Genomic DNA, 12,933 nt, shown 5'->3' with positions numbered 1-12,933 from the left:
CCCATTTCTTCCCCACTTGAAAAAAAAGCTAGTCAAAATTAGATTCAGTGTAGTTATATGATGAGGCCTTGTTAATTTTTTTTTTCCCAGTCTGTTTTCAAAAAAGTGTTCCTAGTGTGGTGGTTTGCCTATCCCACTGTCAAGTTTTAAATTTAAGTCTATTCAAATACTGTTGACCTAAAATTTAATCTCTTGCAGTTTGCAGTTTAGGAGTGAGTTTACCTTGGATTTCATGGCTTTCTACAGTGATGAGATTTCTAACATGTACAACTGTATTTAACCATTTTTAAGGTGTTACGTTAGCCTGTATTCAGCAAATCAGGATGACCTTCTACTGATCCTATTACATTTTGTTACTCATTGCATCTCCATTACATAAAGCTGGAGATTAGAAAGTCCAGTACATGGATTTATTATAAATCATAACTAGAAATCATCTCACCATTTTGTGTACATAATGCAATAAGTCTGCTTTGTCAGACACATTCCATGTGGAATTCTAGGCCATTTGCATTCATTCATTTTAATAGTTCTGTGATAACTGTCTAGTTGATAAATTCTCTTGCTGGAAAGCTCAGAGACTATTCTGATCTTTGCTAGAAAATTTGTATGTCTTCACAGGTAGCTTTTTACCGTAGCTTCAGCTTCATTTCTGGAGAATCACAGTAGTAACTAATAAGAAAGTATTGGAGAATGACTGTACTTTGTATTTCTACATATATTTAAAACGTATGCATTAACAGGACATTCTTAATTAAGACAGCATCCTGCCAAACAGAACATTGAAGGTCTACAGAACCACAAAAAATACTGAATGCTAGAGTCTAGCTTAGTATGGAGGAGCGCGGCTCAAAAATCAGTCTTCTTGCAGATGCAACTCAAACTTGAGGTGTTCTTGAGATGTACATCTCAACTCAAGGGTTTTTTTTAATGTCTCCTAAGCACAGAACAAAATGTTGCATCTTGCAGCATGCCTGACATAGATTAGTGTGACAAGAACTCTAGCCTACATCGTACATGGAACTCTCAGAATATTCTTGATGATAAAAGGCATTCTAAAAATTATACTAGTATAAATCGTTTAGTAAGGTTGTGTTCAAACTCCTCCTTTCTTAGTATTCTGTATATTAAATATATATTGTCAAGTAGTATTGAGATAGCAATAAAAAGCAATTTACCATTCTAGTTCTTCTCAAATCTTACGGGCTCCTGCAGTGAGATGTTGAGTAAGGTGATAAGGCAGAACCTGAAATGTATTGGAAGAGAATGGGAATCTACTGTTAGAAATAGGTAAGTGTTATGAATGGAATAGAGAAATATCCCGACTGAGCAGTAGATTAAAAGGAAAAGGTTGGAACAGCAAGGAAAGGTGAAGAAAATGTTATCCATCTGGGGCTGTCAACAGTTAAAGGATGCTATGACTGTATCTTCTAGTGGATTCATTCACTGTGTTCATAAAATCGGCGCCAGCAAGGCGTCTATTGAGAAGCCCAGTTATAGACTGCTGGTGTGTAAAGAACTTCAGATAAATCCTCAGGTATCTATGACCAGCTAATGTATGAAACTTCCATTTGCCTCTGAGAGCCACAGAACACCTTGCAACTAATTCAAAGTAAGCTCAACTAGTTGTACCACCACAAGAAGATTCCCATTTAAGAATTAGAAGAGGTTAGAAACTTGCTTTGTGAATCCCAGTGGCATGTCAACATCATGGTGCAGGTACTCACAGTAGTAGCAGAACCGGAAGGAGTTAGGCACACCCTTGTGACACCAGCAAAAATACGCTTAGACACTTCCGCACTGCTTTCTACTGCGCAGCATGTGTCCTCCAGCTCCAAGGTTCACGCTTAACACTTACTATGTCAGACTCATCTATATTCTTCGTGCGAGAGAGGGGTAAACATGACTTAAGTGAGTTGGTTTCACTATGCTATCTAAACGCACAGTGTGACATGACATGAACAGGGATATTTGTTACTGTACCAAATAACTGCAGTGTTCATGCTGTGACTCTGCAGGCACATTCAATCTATCTGTATAGCTATAAACATAATGTGCACAGGAAAACTATATTCCTCCTCACATTTTGTACAGCCTTATTTTATCAGTTAATAATAATAAACTAAGAAAGTACTTCTTACAAGAGTTGACACTGAACCTGAAGTTACTAAAAGTAAGCCTGTCTTATGGTTTGAAATGGTAACTTGCACGGCAACACACCATGACCTTGATAGTTTGCCATTGCAGACATGGCCTGCCGTATGACTGGTTTTGATCACAAACCAACAGAATCAGCTGGCTGCTCCACAGCAGAGAAGACAGTGTTAATTATAGCCTAGCAGCCTTTTTTTTTTTTTTTTTTTTAAGGGAAAGTTGACACTGTACTACTTGCTGGTCATGTGGAGTCAAAACCAGGCTAAATATACCGTGGGGGTTCTTCATGTAAAGGCACCTGAGCGTTCAATCTGGAGTTGACAAAAGAAGGCCTATATCTGAGGAAGCATGTGCTGTAGTCTGTCCATAACGTTCTTTGAGATTTACTGATCCTCATTACCGCTGTAAATACAGCAATTCACTCATCTGTCCTCTGAAACACATGAATTCCTAGGTGGATGAAGCAATACTACCAAACCTAGACTGTTGATACAATCTCCCATACAATTATATCAATCTTCATTTTGCACAGCATATTAAAAAACCCTGCTCTGTGCTACTTACTCTAGCAACACTGCAAACAATCATTCATTTGAGAATATTTTGGGGATCTACTTTTCTAAAACCAGTACATCATCTAGTTTTGGTCCTGTTACCCCCACATCCTACTTCAGTTCAGTAGTAGTAAAGGTTACACAGGCTAAACTTTTAATCACATAGTCCTACAAAAAATGAAGTTGCTTGACTCAGTTAGGAAGAGATCCTGAAAACCCAATGGTATTACTCCAGTAGAATTTTGGTCTGCCTGTATCCATACTGGAACTCCAATTTTAAGCTGACTTACTGCTTTGACCAAAATCTGGTGCAGGTAATTGAGGGTTTGAAGTTTTTCTGAACCTTTCTTTACTTAAGTGAGGAGCAAAGACTAAGAGGTGGTTCATAAAAGTATGAAACTTCGATCAGTTAAATAGATAGATCTACAGGATGTCAGTGTTCTTGATTTCTATTTCAATTTAATAGTTTTAATTTTAGCGTTATATTCTTTGTGTACAAAACACAATTTGGTTTTTACTTCCTGAAGCGATACTTTTCTCAAATGTTTATGAAATTATGAGGTAGAAAGGTATTTTTTATGCATATTTATCTGGTATCTCAAGTTCTATCTGACTTCAGCATGTGGTGAACAAAATCTTTATGCTATATTACACGCTTTAAAAGGCTGTTGCTTTATTTACTGCATTTCACAACCAACAAATACCGTGTGCCAGAGGCAGTTGCATGCTTCATTGCAGAAGGTGCTGGCTGGAGACGTGTTACATGTGCTACACATGACACATTTTGTCAGGGATTTCGAAGAGCAAAAACTCAATACTGTCAGCAGCTTTGTTGGGACACAGAAACACTGTATGTACAAAATTAATTGGGAAAATAGCTCAGAAGCGTATTTCTCTGCTAAAGTGACAGATAATCCATAGTGTACAGGCTATGCAGACTTTATGGTGCGGAGACAATTGCTTAAAAGACCTAATTAACTCCACTGTTCTCTCTGGAGGCTTTTTGCCAGTGTGTTTGTTGTCTGCCCCTTTGAAAGCCTAAGCTTTAAAGAGGATTGCCAGTAAAAGTTAATTTGTTTCATCCAAAAGTAGTTCCCTGCCCATCTACCTGGATTTATTAGGTCTGTCTTTAAATGCCACTTTCTTGCTGGTTCTACTATAGTTGGTGGGAAAAGCGTTCTTTTCTTAATCTCCTATTTTTTGACAGGAATTTGTCCTTCATCTACGCCTTTTCTTCAAAATGGCGTGGACATTTTTCATTGAAACACAGATAATGCTTTCCATTTCCTGTTTAAATACATGTAACTTTACACTTTAAACAATTAAGCATAAGAAGCCATCCAAAGAAGTAATTTGAACTGCTTGAATTTCAGGAGGAAGTAAGAATAGATTCTTCCATTCTCCCAGGAGTCATCCCTAAGCAGGGCTTAGAAATCATTCTGGCAAAGCAAACTTGTGGCTCTATCCAGAAAGCACAAATTAGCCAGTTTCCAGAGTAATTTTGTCAATTGTGTTAAAACCTAATTTACTAAACTCGCATCTCTCGGGCAGGAAAAAAGAAAACCACACTCAAGCCACTATACCGTTGTAAGCTCTGCATAGTCACTAATCACAACTGAATAAACATGTGCTTGTTGGTTAAAGTAATAAATACAGTATTCTACATTCATTTTTCCTCTAGGAAAAACAGTCCAGTGGAAGACAGTTCTCTACTTCCTCCCTGGTTTCTCCCATTGCCTTGGTCTGATAGAGCCACCTATACCACAATAATACTTAGTTTTCAAACACTTCAAAACTATGCGTGGCCTGACTGCAGATCAGTACCTTGGGCAAAATACAGAGAGCCTGACAAGTAAAGGGGAAGCTAACAGCTGTTTATAGGAACAGTTTCCTTTGGTTAAAGGGTAGGAAAAATAAAAATAAAGGGTTTGTTTATTAGCACTCTTTTGCCTACCTTGTTCAGTGGAGGTGCTGTCAAGGGGCATAAGCATTTTTAATTTGACCACAGTAAGTAAAGCAGAGTGAGAAAATTGCAGGAAGAATGTTCTAAACTAACACAAATACTAAAATGAAATTTATTTAGTATAAAATCCATGATGATACAACTAGGCAGACATCCAAAAATATTAACCATTACCTTTATGGCTCTGGCTGCTAACTGAAAAGTAACTACATATACAAGATAAGTGATATTGGTTTTGATAGGCACTCTGATAATTTATAGTTACTTATGTCAACATATGTAGTAGTTGTGAATGAAACTGGGTATTTAAAGTTAGTGCTATTAAAAGAAAACTGAAAGTCACTTCCTGGTTGAGTGAACTGTAACTTCTTGGTTTAGTCCAGTCAGTAGTTATGTCTGTCTTCTTCTCTGACACAGACAGTTTTATCTCTGACCTGGAATACCAGCCATCAGGTTCAACAGAGAAATGGACTCAACATTCAGCACTCATGTCCAACTCCTATGTGGAAAATCTAGAGGGTGAGTCTGCTTACTGAAATGCTTCAATGTTTGAAATTGGAGCACAAAGGAAAGGGGAAAGTGTTTTAATAGTCTTAACATCTACAACTGAAAAGCGCTATGTAATACTTAAGTATTGCTATAATTGGACACCTGTGTATTCTGAAATAGTTGGAAATTCAGAAGTTGTGAACCAGGTGTACAGTCCTTCAGTAAAAACCTGCAATGAAAGTACATACAGCTGCCACAGAACTTCCTGAGTGCTGTAGGATCTAGTAAAACAATAGAAGATATGAAAATCTTAAGCCAAACATGGGCAAGGTTGTAGAGTGGCCAGATCAGTTAACTGTGAGAAATTTAAACTGTTTCTCCTTTTTTAAAAAAGATGAAGCAATGTCAATTTAAATAGACAGACTACACAGTGGCATGCACTACTATCTAAGTATCAGGAATACAGATTCATAAATAGATTTCTAGCTGAATGTGCCCTATAATTGGGAAAGATCGTCTGGATTTATTTTAAGATGCTTTCAGCTTTATTTCACATATAAACAAGATAATTATGCACTATGACTCTTAAATAGTAACAATATTAGAAATTGACACATGGTATATTGGTTGTGTTTGTGTTTAGACTCATTCTTCTTAAGTGTTTTTCACTTTATTACAAACATGCCTAACATGCCAAAGAACTATAATGTCCCTTTTTTCCCCCCCCAGTATATACATACACATATAACACATTTTACTTTCTCCATAGATTTTTAAAGGGGAATACCTGTAAGCAGTGATACAGTAGATTTGGGTTTGTTAACAGTAATGTAACCAAGCTGTGTGTATAGCCTTAATAAAACTCTCACACAATTAGTGTAGACAAATCACTATGTTGGTCTTTTACCATCTTTCAGACACACTGACTTAGTTCTGCTTTCCTTACATACCAAAGTGTTATTGGTAAGGTAAGTAGCTACTATTCAGAATGGCAAAACTAGGGAAAGGACTCTGTACACTTAAGTTCACATTTCTGTATCTTGAAACAGCAAATCTATTAGTAAAATACCAGTTATGGCTTCAATTATTTCTGTGTTCTAGACTATATCCTGTGCAACTCAGAATCTGGTAGGTATAGAGTTATTGTTGAAGAGCAGGAGTTCTTCAATAACCCCCCAAATACCAGTACCGTCAAGTAGAGTAATGCACGGGTCACTGTGGCACACCCCAAACTTAGAATTATGAAATGTACGCCAACAAGTCCCTTTTAAAAAGGGCACACAAACAAAAAAAACAGACCCAGAGATAACCATGCTTACACACAAATGCTAGCATCTGGGAAATATAATGGAGAGACATGGCATTTTTTTAAACTAAAATAGTGGGTATTTGAGGTATTTGGTGTAAGAAAGATAGTCAGCGTGGTACTAATGCAAGAGATGTTTACACAGGAAAGTTAGTAGAACGGTTCTGTACCTTGAAGAGCGCTTTGTGTCAAATCAGACAAGCTAACTGTATCAACTAGTAGCGCAGAATCCTTACACATTTAACTTCCAGGCTTAACTTAGAGTATAGCTTCTAAATTATACTGCTGACCAGCAAAGCAACCATAACTATAGTGTGCTGCAGGAGATCAAGCTGCAAAGGCAGGAAATACACTAATGGAATACTTGCGTCATCCTTTATAGAATGGGTAAGTGTGATGACTGCTTCATGGAGCACTAAGTCATGAGAAGAACCCAGAAGGGGAAGTATCTCTTTATTTGGTCCAAAGGAGCGTACAGAAACTGCTTAAAAAAAAAAAAATTAAAAAAATATTTCTTTCTTTTGTAGCAGTTTCGGCATTACAGGCTGTGACAAACTTCAAAAGGGGAACTATAAGAAAACAATAAAACTTACTTAAGAAAAAATAGGTGGTCAAAAGGGTAAAATAGTTCCAAGCAGTCTGCAAACTATTTATGAAGGTTCAGACTAAGTGTACGACTACTTTGCAGTGAGAGACTAAAAGCTGCTTCCGCATGCAGGAGACAGAAAAGAACATGAAAATTATTAGGTTAAATATGAAACCTGGCCAAAGGTGACAAATCAGGAGTTCTGTTAAAATTAGATATATGAATTCAGAAAGTTTTTTGTATTGATGCTCACAGCTGAGGAACACATGCCAAAGTCCTTTGAAAAAGGGACATGTTGCAGGACCTGCCTCAAGTTGAGGTGTCAGTAAAAAGGTTTCAGAACAAACAAATAAACAGACAGTGACAATTCACCTCCCCCAGATGACATGCTAGACAATAGCTCTGAAGGAGTAAGCAACAGTTGAACTATTAACTGTAATGTACAGCCTCTTGCTTAAATCTGATTTGGCGACAGGGGACTGGAAGTTGTTAAATATGACGCTGCTACTGCTCAGCTATTCAGAGAAGCGAAAAACAAAAACTGCATAGAAACCTGTACAGGAAGACCTTGTGATTAAAGAAAATCAGTTAGTTAAAGGAGTGGAAATTAGGGTAAGGGAAGGAAAAAAAGCCTGCCTTAATTCCATACATCCAGTGACAAGCTCTCTGGACTATTCTCATTAAAAGCCCTCTTGAATTTAAAATGGACAATTCTGTGAAAACCCGGTCAGTAGTCTTAGAAGGGTGAATAAATACGAGGAATATTTAGGAAACTAGCAGAGAATGACTAAATGCTACTATATAGATCTGTTATATGCCTGCATCTTGTCCCTGTCACAAAGAATTGGATGCATACGGGTTGTTTTGTGGAGTGTTTTGGTTAAGGACAACTATCATGACCAAAGATTTGTAACAGAATTGCATTGAATCAGCTAGGACTCTCCAGCCACAAAAATGAATGAGGAGAATATGCCAAATATAATAACAATGAATGGGTGGCACGGAAAAGGTATTGGAAAATACTTCTTGAGAGAGAAAACAGTAAAAGTGACCACCAAGTAATCATGCAGCAAGTTCAACACATATAAGAAGCATTGCTACAGTTATACATAGTTAAGCTTTGGAACTTACTGTCTCAGAATGTTGCCGATGACAGAATTTTGCACTGACCTTAAAGACCCCAGGGAGAAAATCCAAATGAGACCATTTAGCACAAAAGATACTGTTTCTGGCTTGGGAATTCCCTAGGACAAACACATTTTGGAGGCTGGTGGAACATCCTGGGGAAGTATCTTCTGTTTTCCTTAGGTCTCTACTATTGGCCATTACATACCTAACGGTTTGTAATCTGAAATCGTTTGCTTGTAGTTTGCCATGGAGGTTTTTCAGCAGTATTTTTGACCTACAGAGGCCTAAAATGCTTAGTAACTGCCTATCAGGGAGATTCTCTTGTCCTGTAGAAAGTATAGACGCTGATTTACAGAATACCAGCTTCCTGCAAGGGAAAAGAGGTCAACTTGCAGTGTTCCCGGAAGGGCCTTTAGGTTTAGGAATTGCTTATATTTTCCTTTGTGCTCCAGTACAAAAAACATTTGTCTCTTAGCATTCACAGAGATAGGGGGAATTAAGTACAGAGCAATTTTGAAGCATGCTAGTATTTGGTTGGCATTTGGTTTTCAAAGGTAATGCCTTTACTTCTGATGTTAGAACTTCAAACACCTATCTTAGAGATTATGCTACATCTAGACGTGCTTTTATTCTAATATAAAATATTCGGTAAGGTGGTACACGTGTACAAGCTGACTGACAAATTATGGATTGGTCTCACACTGAGGGAATAAATTAAAGTGGCATTCTAGAATTGATTAAACAAACCAGTAGGAAAAAAAGCATAGATCTTACAAGCATATCAACGCACCAGTTCCTCTTTTTTTAAAAAAAATATGAATTTAGAGCATCAAGTTCTTAATTTACCCAGAACACGCAGCAACTTATTATTAAAAGCACCAGCTTTCATGAAGTTGTCATGCTTCGTAACACAAGAGCTTAATTCTGCTCAGTCAGCTAACATGGGTAACTTTTTGTATGTGAGAATTTATCCTGCGAGGTTGGTCAGTTCTGCTCACAGGACACTGCTCCACATCTCAGTTGGAACAGCTGATAAGACCACTACCCCTAGCTGTACGTGTCACTCACTGCACAAATGGCCGAGCTCTTCAACCTAATTTTAGTTTATCTTAAAACTCTGGATTGCGAATTGCAACAGTTTTAAGAGATCTTCATGAACAGTTTGGCTGTTTGTGGAGAAAACAGCTGGAGCAATAACTTTATCAGCTGTCCCAGTGCAAGTCTTCGGTGACCAGGAGGCAAAGTCCTCAGCCTAAAAGATAAGGGCAGAGGGAGCGGGAAGAGGCCTCCGAGGAGCTGTGGCCCAGTTTTCTGTCAGTCTCAGTGTCCGGGCTGTCTTTCATGTGTGCAGTCAGTAGGGACTTAAAAAAGCAAACAGAACACTATGTGAAATCAAAACAGTGGGAACAACCCAGTAAAACTGAGTGTGTGGTTGCTCTTGTTTTACGAGCCTGAGAGCAGATCCCAAAGTCAGTTATCTTCTACTCTCTTACGCTGGAATTGATGTTAGTATGCTACTTAATTTTTTTGAAAGGTTGTAAGAGCTTGAGCTTCCAGATGACTTTCAGTGCAGTACATTCATGCTTTTTTGAAGCATTACAGAGAGGGAAGAAGAAACCCCAAAAAACTACAAAAAACTTTGTAATACAATACTACAGTATTGACAGGTCCAATCTAATCTGTCTGTAGCAGAAGATTTTCTCCCCACCATATTATATTCTGTTCTGCACAATCTATTTTTAACTATTAGTATAAATTTACCAGCCATCTCACACTATGTATAAATATGAGGGAAGAAAAAGGTGAAACTATTGCAAATAAAGTAACAGCTGAAATCTGGGATCGCTGCCAGAGAGGTCAATTAAATAGACATAGGAAAGTTGTTAAAATCATTTCCATTTCACAGCCTGATTTAAAAAAATAAAAATAAAAAATGCTGGACTGCATTTTGATCCACGCCATATCTGACAAAAAAGTTTTCAAAACGCAGTTACCACTTTCGTAGTGGAGGAATCCACCACATTTCTATACAGTGTAGTGTGTGCCACCACTCTCTTTTGGTCTGATCCAGTCTTTATTTCAAGATTAGCAACCTGGATCGTTAGCGTATAAAACATTTGACAACACTTTTCATGCTATCCACTCAGTTGACAATGATCATCCAAAACAGTTTTAGGTCATCAGTAGCTACTAAATGAGTAGTAAATATTAGCTAGACCTCTGTAATTATTTAGTATGTAAAATACTTCTGGCTCCTCATCTCTTGACAGCAGAGATCCAGAGTATGGGATCAGCAGTCGGAACACCTGGCACCAAACATACCAAACAGGCAGTGATTTAATTTGGGGAAGGGGACGTGGGGGGGGGGGGAAGGTAGTAGACTGAAAGAGTCACGGTCCTACTCACATAACTGTTCAGCTGCATTTTAAGTCTCATGAGACTGTCTGTCTTCAGAGAGGCAACAGAAGTATAAACTACACAACACAAGTGAACCTGGCAGACAGACCATACAGAACCTTGACAACATGCTCAAGATCTGTTTTACTGAATCCTGAATAAGCTCTGTAGCCTTCCCCTAGGAACCTGCGCTGAGGGAAGAAAGGAAGTTTTATAAAAGAAAAAATAAGTGCATGTATTAAAAAAGCCATGCGTCTTGGTTTCCCAGTATCTAGTTGCTAACTCGATGGCTTTTAAGGTTAGGCGAAAGGACACATGAAATCTTTCTAGCTGTATTTCTAGGACAGCGTAGCCCATGCACCCCATAGCCAAAAATAAGAAAGGTGGAATAATGTGTTCTTCTGGAAGTACAGAAAACAAGTTTTCTTTTGTTTATAAGGCATCATCAGTACAGCCTGAGCTCTGGTTTCTCAGGACTGTCGAAGTTGACTACTTCTCCCAATTTGTCACCCAAGAACTTGGATTTTGCTAGACAACATTATAGAAACCCTGTGTTTATGCTGACAAATTAAGTTTTCAGTTTTAATCACAGACCACTAGATGTTCTGTGATTGATCCTATGTGGAAGAAGGTAACGTGTCATGCATTCAAATACTAACCTTTGGACTTCTATTTTAGTCTTTAAACTAATACAACTTTTTCCCCTCACACATTAATACAAAAAGGAAAACACTGTAGGATTTCACCTTCAGTCTTGTACATTTCTATGCAGGATTTAACTCTTCTTACTGACTACATGATTTACATTTTAAACTTCTTTAATTAATACCACTCCACTGTCAGAAAGATAAGTTAATTACGATAATGCTGGTAAACACAAGATGTCCTTCATATAAAGCCGGGTGCGTCCTAATTCAGATATATGCAGGCATCTCATTTGCTGCCTTAAACCCGAGTTTTCGGTGAGCTGTTCCAAAGGACTGCCTAATTTTGGTAAACATTCAGCATGTCTTCTTTACAATGCTTTTTTCAGGCTTTAAAAGACCAGCCTTCTCTAGAAAAGCTGCTTTCCTAGTTTAAATGCCTATTCCTATTCCTCCATCTGCCAGACTGCAAGCTAGGTGGGTCCTCCCCACTGTCCCCATTCATCCCTTCCACCACTCCCAAATGTGTTGGGCTCAGGCAGGAGGCCGGTGCCTCACCTCGCCTCTTACCCATCCCTGCCACGACCTCCCTGCCCCCCTGTCTCAAACCCGGCGGTCAGCCTATTGCACCCCAGAAGGTCAGAGCACTTGGATCTCAGCTGCTGGCTTCTGCAGGCCGTGCTTTCTTTGAAGTGTTTTCACCATCATCTGTACATAATCTAAATCAACGTATAGTCTTCCTGAGTCTGCAGGCTTCCCCCAGCCGTTTGTTGCTTACAGATTTCCAGAGAGCTGAAATGGGTGCTCTTGAAAAGTATAAAATAGGAAAATGTGTTAGTCAGGAGGCTGTGGTCTGTGAAAAAACACCTTTGCCAGACACAGCAGAAAAAGGATTCTGACTTTTGATTTAGGCCAGCATGGTGCTCTGACAGAACGCTGATTTAGATACCGTTTTTTTTTGGTTGTTTTTTTTTTTTTTTCCCCAAAAAGCGCACTTGAATACCGCTTGGGTTTAAAAATCAGCGGTCCTAACAAAATCACTATGGCAAGTAAAACTACTCCATTAGACAAGTATTTCCCTCAGAAATGATAGATATTTCTAATGTAAATCCAGATAAACCAGATAAATCTGCATTGGCCACATACTAAAAACGTTGCCAAAAAAGTTCTCCAGCAGCAAAATGAAAGGTATGACAGAGCTATCTCACTGAGCTATGAAACAGCTTCTTGTAAACAAATTTATGATTGTTTAAAAACAAACAAACAAAAACCCAAACACACAAACTAACCTGTAACTTTAATTTAATACTCTACATAATGAATTATCCAGAACTTTGGCAAGTAAAACACCACATGACCAGCTATTGTATTCACAGTGTAATGTGATTCAAGGAAAATTTAATGCCACGTAACGACACGCGGTTCAGATAAACACCTTTGCCTGTGGGAACTACAAAACATCACAGCAGTATAGACCAGTTTGTTCTGATGTTGCCAGTACAGATACATATCATCTATCAAAACTTAAAGAAAGTAACCACCTAATAATTTCAAAACATAAAAGGTATTTAGCTATGCTGCGTTTTATTGTACCGCTCATCAAAGTTTTAGTAGTACTGAACAGCTGCAATGTTTGATTTGCACAAAGCGACTGCTCAGTAGCATGCAGTAGATAATAGCTGTTAGAGGTCCTGTAGTGAGTGCGCTGACAG

General features: G+C 38.2%; 1 protein-coding gene and 1 long non-coding RNA gene across 3 annotated transcripts in view; one reads left to right on the top strand and one right to left on the bottom strand.

The window, feature by feature from the left end:
- Positions 1 to 12,933, bottom strand: part of LOC128908331 (uncharacterized) — a 38,467-nt gene that overhangs the window by 2,276 nt on the left and 23,258 nt on the right. Inside the window, exon 2 of the long non-coding RNA XR_008465906.1 lies at positions 1,179 to 1,246. This is a non-coding gene — a long non-coding RNA (uncharacterized LOC128908331). The remainder of the gene's footprint in view (positions 1 to 1,178; positions 1,247 to 12,933) is intronic.
- NFATC3 (nuclear factor of activated T cells 3) overlaps positions 1 to 12,933 on the top strand; it is a 77,267-nt gene that overhangs the window by 59,080 nt on the left and 5,254 nt on the right. The window contains exon 10 of one of the 2 annotated variants that reach the window (XM_054198285.1): positions 5,089 to 5,190. The exons of the other annotated variant lie outside the window; for it this stretch is intronic. Coding sequence (XP_054054260.1) covers positions 5,089 to 5,190 — 102 coding nt within the window. The remainder of the gene's footprint in view (positions 1 to 5,088; positions 5,191 to 12,933) is intronic. 2 annotated transcript variants of the gene reach the window in all.

Source organism: Rissa tridactyla, chromosome 4 (assembly GCF_028500815.1).
Source record: "Rissa tridactyla isolate bRisTri1 chromosome 4, bRisTri1.patW.cur.20221130, whole genome shotgun sequence".
NCBI classification, from domain to species: domain Eukaryota; kingdom Metazoa; phylum Chordata; class Aves; order Charadriiformes; family Laridae; genus Rissa; species Rissa tridactyla.
This window is presented reverse-complemented; position numbering and strand designations above follow the sequence as displayed.